Source organism: Rosa chinensis, chromosome 4, assembly GCF_002994745.2.
Source record: "Rosa chinensis cultivar Old Blush chromosome 4, RchiOBHm-V2, whole genome shotgun sequence".
In the NCBI taxonomy this organism is placed as follows: domain Eukaryota; kingdom Viridiplantae; phylum Streptophyta; class Magnoliopsida; order Rosales; family Rosaceae; genus Rosa; species Rosa chinensis.
This window is the reverse complement of record NC_037091.1, coordinates 4,092,055-4,107,883: the sequence shown is the minus strand read 5'-3', so window position 1 is coordinate 4,107,883 and position 15,829 is coordinate 4,092,055. Positions and strand designations below refer to the sequence as shown.

Sequence of the window (15,829 nt, the reverse complement as noted above, 5' to 3'; positions counted from 1 at the left end):
GAATTTATAGCTAAGATGATCTAAGATGGACGGTCCAGATGACAATATATATAGGGATTTGTAGGTGTTTTAGAAGAGTATCCTTGGAATAATAGGAACAACGTTGTCTATGGAAAAATTTTCTAAATAGGAGAGTGTCGTTAATAATAGGAACTTAAATTGGTAATAATAGGAATGAAGTTGTCTTTAGGAAAGTCTGTTCATTAGGAGACTCTAGTTATTTCTTCTTGAAATGGTAATAATAGGAATGAAGTTGTCTTTAGGAAAGTCTGTTCATTAGGAGACTGTAGTTATTTCTTCTTGAAATAATAGGAATGAAGTTGCTCTTGTTTTGATTACTAAAAAGTTATATCGCACATAACTGAAGCCAAAATCAAGTTAACTCCCCTAATTTTGGGTGTAGATGAACGATTCCCCAGTACTGAATACAATAGCAAAATGAGAGCTTAATTGATATTGATAATGCAGCATACATACAGGTACTCTTACTACAAAGAAATATCACCTATACATAGTTCACTTGATGATCCATGTCTATCATACAACAACAGCAGATCAAATTCTGTGGTCTAAAATCTCAAAGAACACCCACCGTCATGAATCGATGATTGAGTACAGTCTGTGCCATCGGCCGTTTCCGGAAGTCAGGATTCAGCATTGCCTAAACCAAGTGAAACATTGTTTTAGAAAAATATGCAAGCGACACGGAAGTGCAGAATAGCATTGGTAATAACTTCTTCTATATCTTGGAGCTTCTATTAATCTCACACAAATGGCTATAGAATAGCAATAATCTTTTAGACATGCTAACAATTATTGGGTCTGTTCATGAATCAACTAATTACTGCAATTCTGATATAAACATGTCATATGTCGAAGGATCCTGAAAATATGGAGTAAGCAGAATTCTTGAGACCAGATTTTGGAAAGTATGAAAGTAGGGAAGAAAACCACATCCATCAGTCCATCCTGTTACATTTTTGTTTTACTTTTACTTAGAGATATTGGAGGCACCCTTATCTGGTAATGCAGGACTCACCAACAATGCTTAGTGTACATCCTGGAATCACATAGAAGAAGCGGAATGTGCAAGTAAAAAAATACATAGTACACAGCCAATTTCCAAGTAAATCAAGCAGCACAATTTTGTTGTGAAATATAATCATGTGGAGCCACACATGATAAAAGAGGGAATGTGTATCTTTATGCTGACCCTTCAATTGCCTCAGATGGGAAAATTTGTCACATTATAACCTATCAAATGCCTAGAAGGGAGCCTTGCTTGAATAGTCTCCCCGGAACAGGTTCTGAAGTAGCCATTCTTTTCTTGGACATGCTAACTATTTGTAATTTCACACTGTTCATGCTAACTACTGAAATTCAGATATGTCATTTTTAAAGGATCCAAAAAATATAGATGTTTTTGAAGTGACTACCAAAATAGACATACATTTACACTAACTTAGATCATATTGACTTTCATCAAATAATGATGAAATAGTACTGAAAGTAGTCTGAAACCATTGTTCAGCTGTTAATGAAAGAGAACCTGGAGTAACTCCCAACCAGCACCATCTCCAAGATCCAGGAATTTCACAGCATCTAATAGCCCGTCATCTGCTAAACAGTATCTGCCAAAACAGGGTAGCCGGGAAACATTAAGCAACAGAAGCAGAAGCAATACAAAGCCACAATAGGACCAGACTTTTATGTTATTGACTAAATGAAAAATTAACACGCAAAACTTGGACACTGTTTTAGAGGTCTTTAGCAACCCCATTTTTTATATTGCAGAAAATGTAGTAGATGATTAACTGTTATGCAAAATACGCAAATTTGGCTAGGAACCAAGATTTAATAATCCATATTGTCCAACTGAGTAGCAATGATGCAGAATGGAAAATCAGGATTGATCAGAAGATTTTAAAAATGTTAGCTGCATCAGACTCTGGGATGACTGAGATAGGGCTAAAACATTACTGTGGGAAAGTTCTAACATACAGAGAACTTTCATATGACATCAAAAGTATCTTACTCTCTTGTTGCTCCAATATCAAGTTGGAAAGTGCTCTCCAAAAGCCTCTGCAAGTTCACAAAATAAACAATTATTTCTAGAAGACTTGCTAATATGACTCTCACTGATGAAAGAACTTGGTAAGACAAGAACTATCATTTGGGAAGCCCAAGTTTGCGACGAAGAGCACTTTTGTTAGAAGAGAATGTTCCTGATAATTTAAACGGGAAAAACAACCTAACAGTTGGGCAGCCAGTTATAAAAGGTTGTCACTTGAGAGTTACAGACAGAAAACTTAGAAGTTTTAGTCTAAGAAACTATTATAAGTCAATCTATTTGGGTCATTATCTTCTTCTCTACTGTTCTTCTAACTAATTACTTATTGACTAATGTCTTTGTCTATATATAGCCACCACAATATATAGCTTATGCGGTATCCATTTTGTTTTGTCCTACATCAATCAAACATGCAAGGAAAATAAAATACAATCCAAATTCCAAAAACAAAAGAAAGTTATGGTAACATTGAAGCTTACTTGCAACGAAAGACCATCCATTGTGCCTTCTTCACAAAATGGAACAAATGCCAAGTATGCAAAGAAAAGACCTGCTGCATATCTGCATGAAGAGATTAAAAAGTTAGTATGACGAATATGAAGCTAACTCAAACTCTAAAACGAAGCCAAGTTGCATCAACTCACATGTCATCTGCTAGTCCAAATGCTCTTTTATCCATAGGTGTGAAGGCACCAGCAGTAGATGCTCGTCTCCAAAGTCCCTCTGACAGTAGTCCAGGCCTCCCTTCTAGATTTGAATACCTAGGAAACTATGTGTTTAGATATGCAACAGTGATAAGGTAGTCCAATCAATCCTAATGTTTGTAGATATCCACTATTGATCTTTTCTGCTACTTGATAGTACTTGTTAGAGAAAAGCAATCAACTACTACTTGTTTGTATGCTTCAGAACCCAATAAAGAACAGTAGATTGGCCAAAACCTTGCTTACCTAATGTCAACAGAAAAGGCTAGATCCCGAAGTCTTGGTACTAAGTATATGGCCTCTCTCTCTACAATTGTGCTGCCAATAGTTAAGAAAATATGAGTAGGATACCACAGGGTGGACCTGACAAACACAAATAATAATCTTTATGAAGCATATTGAATGTTTCAGAGCAACATACTTAAGAATAACAGAAGCTGGTCCCAGACTCTGGTGTAACCTTTCACGATCATGCATGTATGCTAGACCTCTCATCGTACCCTGAAGCAACTTGGTAACAAAGTATCTTCTGCGTTTGATTGTTTCCTCTTGTTCAAACTTATTCCAAACCTGTCCTCCCCCAGCACGGCTTTTTGAAACTCTTTCACTCATAACTTTTGCATAATCTGCCGCACTATATTTCCCGTCACTGCGAAAAGCCAGCCACTGCACATAATAACTTCTTCATTGTTAGTACAAAACAGAACTAACAACCTCCTTTTATATGCTAAGTTTTAATATAAAATTCCAAAAACAAACCTGCTCCCCAGTTCTTGTTTCAAACCCACCTATGAGTGTCACAAGATTCTGGCAGATACCATCTGAACTGTCCTGCAAACGAAGGAAAAAGGAGAGAATCAATAAAAATATTAAAAAAATAAATAATAATGGGATCTCTTTTAGTACTGATCTGCATTGTAATTAGGGAAAGGCACATAAAATCATACATAGGAGAATCTAAATAACAACTTGTATTACCTGAAGGGATGTGTGAGCATTTAGCTCATTAGCAGCCATCATATCAGCCTCAATTCCACCGGCCCTTTGTCCAGGATAAACCTTCATGGTTTAAAATTCTAGTAGTCAATTCAAAGTAGTCAACATATAAATCTGGAAAATCGAATTGTAAGTACGGAGGATGAGAGTGATTAACGATATTACCTTAAAAACAACTGGAGTCCCTTTCAGTGGACCCTGAGTAACTCTCCCATCATATAGCCTGCAAAAGAACTGCCATGAGTACTATTAGCATCTAGGAGGAGGGACCAGACATAACTTATTGATAGTCACATCACAAACTGCTTTTGGCTACTTTTCTCAAACTTCTATGTTCAGTCACTGAGGCCCTAAGTATACCAAACTTCACTCAGTACTTAAGTTCTTAGTAGCTACATTCATTCCCATTAGTGGTGCCATGCTCAACTCCATTAGTCGGGTTATTTTGCTAGTGAGGCAACAAAAAAATGAGTGCAAGCAACCATGAAGAGCATGATTCTTCATAGTGTTTTCCATGTCCACATATTCACGTGTTTATATCCAATCATAGCTGTGTATAGCAGTGATACAGTGATCTCCTTCCAAAGTGTATCATCCTCAACTACCATGAAACTTACGATAAACTGTTTTGGTGTTTTTCCATTACAAAGCTCTTTTTTCCTCTCAGTTTTTCCTTTCTACTAGTGATTAATAAGGCAAAGCTGTAGAAAGTAAGTTTTCAATGTATTGATATCTGCAAGGATACACATATATATGCAGCTAGCTGCTACGGTTACAATGCTGCCAATAAATCCTATTTACAGCTATAATCTAAACTGATACACAAGAATCAAAACAGCCTATGTAGTTAATGTAGGAGAATCAGATGGCTGAAGTTTAGGAGAAGATGTAGTCGTGCCCTACCAGAATGATATATTCTTTTAGAAAGTTAGAATGTACCTGATCTTTACACTGCCTTCTCCTACATCTTGAACCCTCAACTGCCCCAAATCTCCAGATGAGTATTCATTATCTGTGCCTGGGGATCCTGAAAAGCTGTTTCAGACAAAGAGGAGGGAAAATAACATATCTTTCTACTGATTTGAAACCAAAGTCAACTAAAACTCAAACCAAGAAAACAATTCAAGTAGGTTTCAAGTAGAACTACAAAAGTCAGATTATTTCCTCAAATTTTTTTTTTCTTTTTCCATTTGGTATGTTATGAAATACCAAGCAAGCAACTCGAATGATGTTGTTTAGTATTTTTAGCAGGGAAGATAATTGAACCATCCAAAACTTCATTCTCATCTCCCTGCTGATGTGGTGAAGATTATTAGTAGTAATCCTATATCTCTTTTTGGTGATAATGAAAAATTTACATGGGAATGTAATACATCTAGTGGCATTTTCTCAGTCAAATCTGCCTATCAGGACCTCTATATGAATCGTGAGCTTCCTGATTAAGTGATTATAGATGGAAAGAGATCTGGTCTTTGACTTAAAATTTTCACTTGGTTGCTTGTTCATGGAAGACTTCTCACTAATGAACAGATGTTTAAAAGAAACACTACTACACCAAGTTGTCATGTTTATCCTGACCAGATGGAAAACATGTTTCACCTGCTTCGTGACGTGTTCAAGAGCCAGGCAGGTTTGGAAAAACATTGACGTCCAGGTTAGATAGATCAATTCTTTCTCTTTCAATTGGACTGGTTGGATTATGGGCTAATATCAAACAGAAGGTAGGTTGTCAGTTAAAAAAAAACAAAATGATCTTCATCGTGGTTTGCTGGTTCATCTGGAAATGGAGATGTAAAGTTACTTTTTATTCAATTTTTTTCTTTCCAAATCTATCCTCAGCCAGATATGCTTCTGAATGATTAATTCCTACTAGCAAATCTGCTAGTGAAAAGAACTTTAAAGTCGAAATGTTGGCCTGGTGTAAACCTCCTTTGGGTCATTTCAAGTTGAATGTTGATGGTTCAAGGTTCTTCAAGTGGTGCTATTGGTATTTGGGATGATTACTACTGGATATGATCATTCGTAGTGGGGAGGTTAAATATTCAAGCTGAAGATTGGGGTTTGTTTCAAGATTTGACCTTGGCTACTCAATTGAAGATTATCAAGCTTCAAGTTCAATCTGATTCTGCAGTTTTAGTGAACCTCATTAATTAAACGGGGAAACTACCAAGCAAGCAAAGGTTAAAAGTTGAGAATCGAAAGTAGATTTTTTTTTTTTTTTTTTACTTCAATTTCTCAGCAACCAACAATAAAAACATGCAATTTTGAAAATGGTACCAAAACTGAGAGTGGTGTTTGAGCACAAGTGTATACCTAGTGATGTTCATGAAGCCATAGCTGCCAATGAGTCGACCCACCTCGAACGAGTCCGAGTTGGTGATCAGGCTCGCTCTACAGCACAGCCGAGTCGTCCGAGTCCGAGTTCTGATCGGTGCTGGTGAGTTGGGTCTGTAAATTCGACCAACCGGAAGGAGCCAATCAGGTGGTGGCGCGAGGAGCATGGTCGTTTTACAGTGACACTCCTCTCTCTGTCTTTCAGAAATGGCGCCAAGTGTTGGTTAAGGTAGTTGGTTGTGAAAGAGAAGATAAGGGACGCTCTGTTCCCGAGAATGTAATAATTGACGGGCTTTAGTCCAATTATAGAATGCCACATCGCCACCTAAGAAATTTGGATTAATATTTTTGATATTTATTTTTTGCTCTATTTATAGTTCTGGGCATGATCTATGATCCTATTTCCATCTTACAAAACTCTTTTTGTTTGTTCAAAGACTCTCAAGCTTGCGAGGTTCGTAATCCGGGCACTCTTTGGTTTTCAAATAATTTTTTAGCGTTCTGTAGTATTTTCTTGCCTTTCGTTATATTGTTTCTGTTGCTCTATGGCTTCAGGCTTCACTACCATTGTTTTACTGATGGGTGTGCTTTCATCTATGCAAGTTTTTGATTCTGGGACAATTATATAGTTGAGTTCTGTCTCTCTTTTTTTTTCTTTTTCATTTAAATTCATGTGTTTTGGGGGTTGTATTGGATGGATGCTCTGTTCTATATTTTGATTTTCTTATTGGTTGCTTCTTTCATTTTGATTCATGTTCATTTTACGATGGTAGCCGCTCTAGTTGGTGTTTCAAGGTGATGCTATGGCATGGCGTTAGAGGAATGTGTTCTTATTAGCATACCGTATTCGTGTAGTGCATTGTATTTGTGGCACATACTCGGAATATTTTCATTTTCTTACTTCAATGAGAAAGGCTAAACTAAAAAGAACTGCATATTAGGTTGTGTTACTTCTTGTTAAAATAAGTTGCGTTTGCTTACTGATTCCTTAATTAGTCAGCACAACAATTCTTTGTTTTCTTATAGGTTTTTGGTACATACCACTAATCCCAGTACTTTTGCACTATCCCATTCCCACATTGTCACTTTACTGATATTGTCAATTTCAGTTTAAATGAACCATTATTGTATGCTATGAGAGCTGTTTCTGTTTCAATGATACTTGTATAGTCATTGTTTAACGATGGAACTTGCTAATATTTGTTGAAATGAACTGTTACTGTAATATTCTTGGCCTTCTTGGTTTTAGCACAAGAATAAACGGAAAATAGCACTAGAGTAGCTTCCTCGTTCAAATTTAAGCAGCCTGTGTTGTTATATTGAAAACAAGAAGAGGCTTGAGCATAATCACATGTTGGCTTAAGGTAGATTTTAATATTTAAGAACTTCATTGTTTAAATGCTACAAGTAGGCATTCTTTAGGAGAACAGTTGCAATTCCATTTGCTGTGTGGTTTAAGTACAGATGTTGTAAGGTCTTTTCTCTTATCTCTCTTATGGATTTGAATATTACAGAATGGGAAGTAGATACGGTGAGTACACATATGAGAACCTGGAGAGGGAACCGTACTGGCCTTCTGAGAAGCTTCGGATTTCTGTAACGGGGGCTGGTGGTTTCATTGCTTCACACATTGCCAGGCGACTAAAGAGTGAGGGTCATTACATTATTGCTTCCGACTGGAAGAAAAATGAGCACATGACCGAGGACATGTTCTGTAACGAGTTCCATCTGGTTGATCTTAGAGTGATGGATAACTGTTTGAAGGTTACTGCTGGTGTTAGCCATGTTTTCAACCTTGCTGCTGACATGGGAGGTATGGGGTTCATTCAGTCCAACCATTCCGTCATTATGTATAACAACACAATGATCAGCTTTAATATGCTCGAGGCAGCAAGGATCAATGGAGCTAAGAGGTGTGTTTACCTCTAATTAATTTTCTGTTTTAGATTTGTCAGTTAGATACTTATGTTTCACAGCATTTTTCTATTGGAATCCCCCCACTAGTCCCCACTATGAATCTGTGTGATTCCATGCTTTTTAGATAACATTGAAATTATCTGTTCATCTATATATGTTATATTGTGAAGTCGTATTGTCTTCACATACTGTATCTCTATGTATTTTTTATACTTGGCTCAATTTATTCTTTGCTGTGTGAATATGTTCTGAAGATCCAATTGCCACTTGTTACATGTAGTAGAATAGTGTCTTTTTTGGTATTTTCTTTTTTAGTGATCCTTAATATGATAGCTTCTAGGGACAGAAAGGTATGCATCTTTTATGAAGGCTTCATATAGTTGACAAGAATTTGTCGTATTGTTGAGTTTTGGTTACATAAAAACATCCCTTCATATCAATGAGCTTAACCATTTCGCTTACTGCAAAATGTGGGGTATGCTAGGAAGGAAGAGAGTATGCATGCCTATCTTCTCACTCATGTAACCATTAACTTCTCATCATGGCTTGCAGGTTCTTTTATGCTTCTAGTGCTTGCATTTACCCTGAATTCAAACAGTTGGATACTAATGTGAGCTTGAAGGAGTCTGATGCTTGGCCTGCAGAGGTTTTTACTTTCGCAGAAAGCTTATGCTATAAAAGTCAACTTGAAATCTGTTAACCTTATTTTTGAAATGCTTTGCTTGTGGAATAGCCTCAAGACGCCTATGGCTTGGAGAAGCTCATGACTGAAGAATTATGCAAGCACTTTAATAAGGATTTCAGTATTGAATGTCGGATTGGACGGTTTCACAACATTTATGGACCCTTCGGCACTTGGAAAGGTGGGCTTTGTAAACTATTCCATGACTTGATACAAAGACATGTACACACATTTCTGTATTTTGGCAAATTCATGGCTGCATATTGTTTGTCATTTGTTTTGCAGGTGGTAGAGAGAAGGCCCCTGCTGCTTTTTGTAGAAAAACCCTTACTTCCACTGATAGGTTTGAGATGTGGGGAGACGGGCTACAGACTCGGTCTTTCACCTTCATTGATGAATGTGTAGAAGGTGTCCTGAGGTAAAACTGCCTTCCAAAGCAGATATATGGTTTATTTCTTATACTATCACTTTATAGTTCCAGCTTTTTTGTCTCTCGTCTCACTTTTCAGTGTACCACTATTATTGTTTTGTGGCGCATAAGTGAGTGACCTAAACTTTACAGGCATATTTGATATTCTCTTTGATTGATTCCTGCATATCCCATACTTGGTACAACTGACCATCAGAATTACTATTAGTCTTTTTTTTTAGGTTTCTTTGAAAATCAATCAGATGAATCTTGGTAAGAGATAATGGAAATATACTGGTTTGACATCTGACTTTCCTTGCATTCAGATTGACAAAGTCTGACTTCCGGGATCCGGTAAATATTGGAAGTGATGAGATGGTTAGCATGAATGAGATGGCTGAAATGGTCCTAAGCATTGAGAACAAGAAGCTTCCCATCCACCATATTCCTGGCCCTGAGGGTGTTCGTGGTCGAAACTCAGACAACACTTTGATTAAGGAGAAGCTTGGATGGGCCCCTACTATGAAATTGAAGGTATAGTTGATCAGTTAGAAGTGATTTAGCTGCTCTATCGACTTAGAAAATCCTCACCCGCTAAACTGATGCCTGTTTCAACAATGCTTTCAACAGGATGGGCTGAGGATAACATACTTTTGGATAAAGGAACAACTTGAGAAAGAGGAGGCTCAGGGAATTAAGGTGTCAGGTTATGGCACATCAAAAGTAGTAGGAACACAAGCACCAGTTCAACTCGGCTCTCTTCGAGCCGCTGATGGGAAAGAGTGATTCAGTGAAGCTGGTTAAGCGATGATTTGATTCAGTTGCTGTGAAGTACCTAGTCATATGATGAAGACCACAGTATATACTTTGCTGACGCAGACATGTGGATGCGATTAGTTATATGGACTAGTTCCTTACCATCTACCAGATTAACTAGTTATCTGTTATTCTTTTGCTTTATTTTTCACTTGTAGTATTTAGAATAGTGTCCCAATCTCAACTAGATACCAGGTTGATTCAGTGATGAAAGTTCATCATCTAATGAGCACTTTTCCTGGATCATATATTGACAGCTTTGTATCTGTTAAAAGTGAACAAAATATAGCAGCATATGCTTGTTTAGTCTTTCTCCTTCCTTGGATTATACTTTTTATCTCATCCAAAATTAGGTGGTAGTCTTGCTTTCATAGTTACGAGATCTAGACTTTAGAGCATTCTTTATTCTGTTGGCCAGTTTGTCTTCATTTGACTGGCATGTTTATAAATTCCAGGAGGTGGTCGAATGTTTGACAATGAGCAGACATATTGATACTTACGGTCTAGACATATTGCGGTCTAGATGCTTATCATCTCGTTACTGTTTCGTCATTTTCAAATCTCAAATGACCGAACCTAACCTATGTTTTAAAAAGTGTACAATTTTCATGCTGGTATTGGCTTATGAGTCATATATAACCAAAACATGATCAGCTCTCCCGTTTCAACTGTTTTGATTAAAACCCTAAACTGAAGCTTGTTCTTCCCCAATTTGCTTGAAAACTATAACTCAGCCTAAAAATCTTTCAATATGTCCCCAATTCATCAGTTCTTTGACTCGATCACACCTTAGTGAGCATATAATGCTTATTGAGCCTACACAATTCTAATGCATTCTCCCATTAAGGTCACTTTTTGTCAAATACAATTTGAACTAATATGTTGTAGTTAGATTAGTGTTAGTAATTATTTATTGGATTGTTACTTGTATTTTAGAAATTTTGTCCTCATTGATATTGTATTTTGGTCATTAATATATAAATTTGGTTATTAATCTTTTATGTAATTATGTTTTTTTTTTGTGCCATGTAAAAGATAAAAGAATGTTTATTGAACGTCTTAGTAGACATTAGATGACGTTTTTTTTTTAAGATACGAGGATGTTTTTCTTGTGTCCTTGTAGATATTAGATGACGTTTTCTTTGAGTTGTAAAGACGTTTTTCTAGTGTTGTTGTTGACATTAGAGGACGCTTGGGAAGAGAAACAATGACATTTTTTTAGAGTCCTTATAGACATTTAAGGACATTTTTTTTAAGTGTCATCTAAAGTTTTTAAAGATGTTTTTCGAATGATATGTGTAATCACATATGTCATAAAACTCCTTCCGCATGTCTGGTTTAAACCATCCTTGGGGTTTTCCTTGAACATAAGTAGTGTGCATACCACCACTTGGATCTAATGCATATGACAGCCTTTGATTAGTAGTACTAGAGTAATGACACCAAAACTTGGAGAAACATTCAATCAGGCGACCATCGCTTACAACTAAAAACGGGTGCTTGATCACCATATTAGTTAGCCTATCATACCCTATATTTCCAAAGTTGAAGCATCTCAAGAAATTGTCCATTCGTTCCCAATCTGTGATTTTTGGTTCAAGAAAGTAACCACGAACGGTGACTCCAAATCTCTAAAAATCTTTCATCATTCTCCAACGCCCAATATTCTCTTTCATGACCTCCAAATTTCCATTAATCTTTACTACTTTCACTTCATCATTGCATATGACAAAACTAGAGCTCTTATGGAGTGCACTATGAGTAGCATTAGTCTTTTGCATATGCACAAAAACCTCTCCTAGCTCCCGAATTTGTGTCTGAACCCATGGAACGGGCAATTCAGACTGACCATTCACATATATTGTGTCTGACACTTGTGCATCCGTTAGAAACATGTCAAATCTGTCGTAGCATACTAAATCTTGACCTATTGCAACATAGTGGAAGTAGAACCAAGGTTTTAAGACCCATTCGTGCGCCACTTTCAAAGTACAGTAATATACGTTCCTTGCTGTTTGCAAGTCTTGGAAGGGGATAAAGGAAACAGGCATTGTTCTTCATCCATCATTCAATTCGAGCTCCCCATTATAAAACCCACTTAGAGAATCCATAGTCTACCATGGTCTACCCTATATTTCTAAAGTTGAAGCATTTCAAGAAATTGTCCATTCGTTCCCAATCTGTGATTTTTGGATCAAGAAAGTAATCACGAACGGTGACTCCAAATCTCTAAAAATCTTTTATCATTGTCCAACGCCCAATATTCTCTTTCATGACCTCCAAATTTCCATCAATCTTTACTACTTTCACTTCATCATTGCATATGACAAAACTAGAGCTCTTATGGAGTGCACTATGAGTAGCATTAGTCTTTTGCATATGCACAAAAACCTCTCCTAGCTCCCGAATTTGTGTCTGACCCATGGAACGGGCAATTCAGACCGACCATTCACATATATTGTGTCTGACACTTGTGCATCCGTTAGAAACATGTCAAATCTGTCGTAGCATACTAAATCTTGACCTATTGCAACATAGTGGAAGTAGAACCAAGGCTTTAAGACGCATTCGTGCGCCACATTCAAAGTACAGTAATATACGTTCCTTGCTGTTTGCAAGTCTTGGAAGGGGATAAAGGAAACAGGCATTGTTCTTCCTCCATCATTCAATTCGAGCTCCCCATTATAAAACCCACTTAGAGAATCCATAGTCTACCATGGTCTACCCTATATTTCCAAAGTTGAAGCATTTCAAGAAATTGTCCATTCGTTTCCAATCTGTGATTTTTGGATCAAGAAAGTAATCACCAATGGTGACTCCAAATCTCTAAAAATCTTTCATCATTCTCCAACGCCCAATATTCTCTTTTATGACCTCCAAATTTCCATCAATCTTTACTACTTTCACTTCATCATTGCATATGACAAAACTGGAGCTCTTATGGAGTGCACTATGAGTAGCATTAGTCTTTTGCTTATGCACAAAAGCCTCTCATATCTCCCGAATTTGTGTCTGACCCATGGAACGGGCAATTCAGACTGACTATTCACATATATTGTGTCTGACACTTGTGCATCCGTTAGAAACATGTCAAATCTGTCGTAGCATACTAAATCTTGACCTATTGCAACATAGTGGAAGTAGAACCAAGGCTTTAAGACCCATTCGTGCGCCACTTTCAAAGTACAATAATATACGTTCCTTGCTGTTTGCAAGTCTTGGAAGGGGATAAAGGAAACAGGCATTGTTCTTCTTCCATCATTCAATTCGAGCTCCCCATTATAAAACCCACTAAGAGAATCCATAGTCTATCATGGTTAACCCATTAAGATAAGTAAAGTACTCACTTTAACGCTCCAAGACCTGATTTTCTGGTAAGCCCTTTCTTTGATCAAGCTCCTAATCTACCACTTTCTTGCACAAGATCGCTTTAAGCCTTTGGGTTTTGCCATGCAATTTCAAGAATTGCAGGAAACTGTGAAACTGAATTGAAATTGACGGTTCGGTCTTTTTCCCTAAGCTAAAATATTTTCTTTTCGTAAATTGAACCGCAATGAAAACCTTGTTCCGTTATTGTTTCGTCATTTTCAAATCTCAAATGACCGAACCTAACATATGTTTTAAAAAGTGTACACTTTTCATGCTGGTATTGGCTTATGAGTCATATATAACCAAAACATGATCAGCTCTCCCGTTTCAACTATTTCAATTAAAACCCTAAAATGAAGCTTGTTCTTCCCCAATTTGCTTGAAAACTATAACTCAGCCTAAAAATCTTTCAATATGTCCCCAATTCATCAGTTCTTTGACTCGATCCCACCTTAGTGAGCATATAAAACTTATTGAGCCTACACAATTCTAATTCATTCTCCCATTAAGGTCACTTTTTGTCTATTTGGCAACAATTTGAACTAATAAGTTGTAGTTAGATTAGTGTTAGTAATTATTTATTGGATTGTTACTTGTATTTTAGAAATTTTTTCCTCATTGATATTGTATTTTGGTCATTAATATATAAATGCACTCATATATGAATTTCAACACAATTCTCAAATCCTAACCTAGTCTAACCATACAGAAATTGAAATCAATCGCGAACACTTACAGAAAAGCCGAGATGCCGTCATCAGAAGGCTCATCCTCGTCTGTGGCAGCTTCGGCTGGACCGGGAAGGGGAGCTTCTTGAGCATTGTTAACCGGAGACTGCTGATTTCCAACGAGAGCAGCTTGAGGAACGTCACCGACAACGGGTGGTGGCGGTGACGGTGGAGACGGCTGTCGAGCACGGCAAACCTTCGCTTTCTCACTCATCCTTTAATGATAAGCACGATTCAATAACTGTCTACTTCCAGAAACGGTTTGAAAAACATGAAGAAATTTCAAGAAACCGAAACATTTATCATTCTCGTTCACGACCAACGGTTGCAGACGAGGAGCCCGTACATCTCTCCCTTCAGCTCTGCTTGGCCTTGGCTTTTGTTCTCACTACAGGCGTGATTTGGCAAAAGGGTTGGCGGTTTAGGAAGATAAGTAAAAGGGAGAAGAAGATGCGTGAGTTCCAAATTCCTTGGGCTGATGCGGGATTCTAGATTTTGTTCATGGCAAAGTGTGGGATAGTCATTTGGCTATCTTTGGTTCCTCATGGTGTATCAAAGAAACTGAAGGTTTTTTTAGTTTTTTTTTTTTTTTTCACTTCTGGTTATGGAATGTATATTAAATTTGTGGAAGAGTTTATAGTAAGAACAGCTAAAATCAAGACTTCGTGAGAACTTTCTTGTGAGGGCCACTTTTCAATCACATTTCCGCAAGTCAATCGTTACATGTTTGAATATTCATGTGTAGACCATTTATGCAATTTTTCATTTAAATTGAAATCGTTTAGGCATTTACAATCGTGATTTATGATTTATGAAAATAAACGGTTCAGGTTTAACAAATTTGGTTCATATATTGATTTGATCTAGTTCGGTACCTTAACGAATAACAACTTTGAAGAAAATTTTCAGAATTGATCCACCCATGCATACATAAACATCTAACAATTGATTTGCAGTAATACAATCTAAATGTGGGTATTCCAAACCGTTGATTATAAAGCCCTCATGAAGTCCTCATTTTAGTAGTTTTCATTAATTTTGTTGATCTAACTTTGAGTTAGAAGTGACTATTATGCTACTCCCCCTTTGCCTCCACTCTATTGTTCTTCAATTTTAACCAACCTTTTTTTTTTTAGGACAAAAAATATCAATTTTGTCACTATACATTTTTTTTTTTTTACCGGAAGAAAGAAATTTCATTAATATACTGGTGGCATGGATATTACATTCAAATGGCTTAATGTGGCCTCATGTAAAACTTTGTCTGATCTAAGCAAGTAAAAAATAGTACCACACACCTAGAATCAACTAGATATATCATCAATTACAATACTGTTAAGCCATGATGACCCGGCTTCTTTCCATTACCGGATCCCATCGATAATAATTGCTTCTCTAACAAGGCAGTGTGCAGCCTTGTTACAACTTCTAGGAATCTTCTTCCAACTGATTTTTTCAAAAGCATGCTTAAGAAACCTCACTTCATCAATGGAAGGAACCCTTCCATACTAAGATCTCCTTCAAGGCTATCAATTGCCTTAACATCGGACTCCACTTGAATCTTCTTAAAGCCTTCTATTAAACAAAACTGCAAGCAAAAAAGAACAGCAAATGCTTTGCTTGAATGTGCAGACATACCCCACGTATTGGATGCAAAAATGCACCTTTCATTGTCCCAAATTCATCTCTTACAATAACGCCCAGCCCAACCCTCCTTGCCTTATTATCACATGCAACATCGATATTAATTTTTAGGAAGGATGACCCTGGGGGAGTCCATTGTTTTGCGTTGAAGCATGATGC

General features: G+C 37.0%; 2 protein-coding genes across 6 annotated transcripts; one reads left to right on the top strand and one right to left on the bottom strand.

Annotated features, from left to right (window-relative positions):
* Positions 1-422: 422 nt before the first annotated feature.
* LOC112197731 lies at positions 423-6,386 on the bottom strand. Its single transcript, XM_024338536.2, has 12 exons — positions 6,085-6,386; positions 4,711-4,806; positions 3,937-3,994; positions 3,754-3,834; positions 3,535-3,606; positions 3,197-3,441; positions 3,022-3,093; positions 2,716-2,832; positions 2,551-2,632; positions 2,036-2,082; positions 1,550-1,631; positions 423-661 (listed from the first exon to the last, which is right to left on the bottom strand). Exons 1-12 carry the CDS (start codon positions 6,270-6,272, stop codon positions 578-580), a joined length of 1,224 nt encoding a protein of 407 aa, XP_024194304.2. The 5' UTR covers positions 6,273-6,386; the 3' UTR covers positions 423-577.
* A 96-nt stretch (positions 6,387-6,482) lies between these two features.
* On the top strand, positions 6,483-10,238 carry LOC112197732 (GDP-mannose 3,5-epimerase 2). Of its 5 annotated transcripts, XM_040519323.1 has the most exons (9): positions 6,519-6,559; positions 6,661-6,733; positions 7,355-7,469; positions 7,620-8,018; positions 8,575-8,668; positions 8,756-8,885; positions 8,990-9,122; positions 9,440-9,647; positions 9,744-10,238. In XM_040519323.1, the coding sequence occupies exons 4-9, from the start codon at positions 7,621-7,623 to the stop codon at positions 9,897-9,899; spliced, it is 1,119 nt and encodes a 372-aa protein (XP_040375257.1). In that variant the 5' UTR covers positions 6,519-6,559; positions 6,661-6,733; positions 7,355-7,469; position 7,620; the 3' UTR covers positions 9,900-10,238. The 5 variants fall into 5 exon arrangements, with proteins under 5 accessions (XP_024194305.1, XP_024194309.1, XP_040375257.1 ...); XM_024338541.2 differs by lacking the exon at positions 7,355-7,469 and having other exon boundaries at positions 6,511-6,559; XM_040519324.1 differs by lacking the exon at positions 6,661-6,733 and having other exon boundaries at positions 6,543-6,559.
* Positions 10,239-15,829: the final 5,591 nt, after the last annotated feature.

Bases quoted from the DNA above. Each gene is read 5' to 3' on its own strand.
- LOC112197731 (XM_024338536.2), bottom strand. From the start codon at position 6,272: ATGCTCCTCGCGCCACCACCTGATTGGCTCCTTCCGGTTGGTCGAATT. The intron at 3,835-3,936 runs GTAATATCGTTA...TAAACCATGAAG, and splicing joins GGACTCCAGTTGTTTTTAAG to GTTTATCCTGGACAAAGGGC. The intron at 3,607-3,753 runs GTAATACAAGTT...CTTCGTTTGCAG, and splicing joins ATGCTCACACATCCCTTCAG to GACAGTTCAGATGGTATCTG.
- LOC112197732 (XM_024338537.2), top strand. From the start codon at position 6,498: ATGATCCTATTTCCATCTTACAAAACTCTTTTTGTTTGTTCAAAGACT. The intron at 8,019-8,574 runs GTGTGTTTACCT...CATGGCTTGCAG, and splicing joins AGGATCAATGGAGCTAAGAG to GTTCTTTTATGCTTCTAGTG. The intron at 8,669-8,755 runs GTTTTTACTTTC...CTTGTGGAATAG, and splicing joins CTGATGCTTGGCCTGCAGAG to CCTCAAGACGCCTATGGCTT.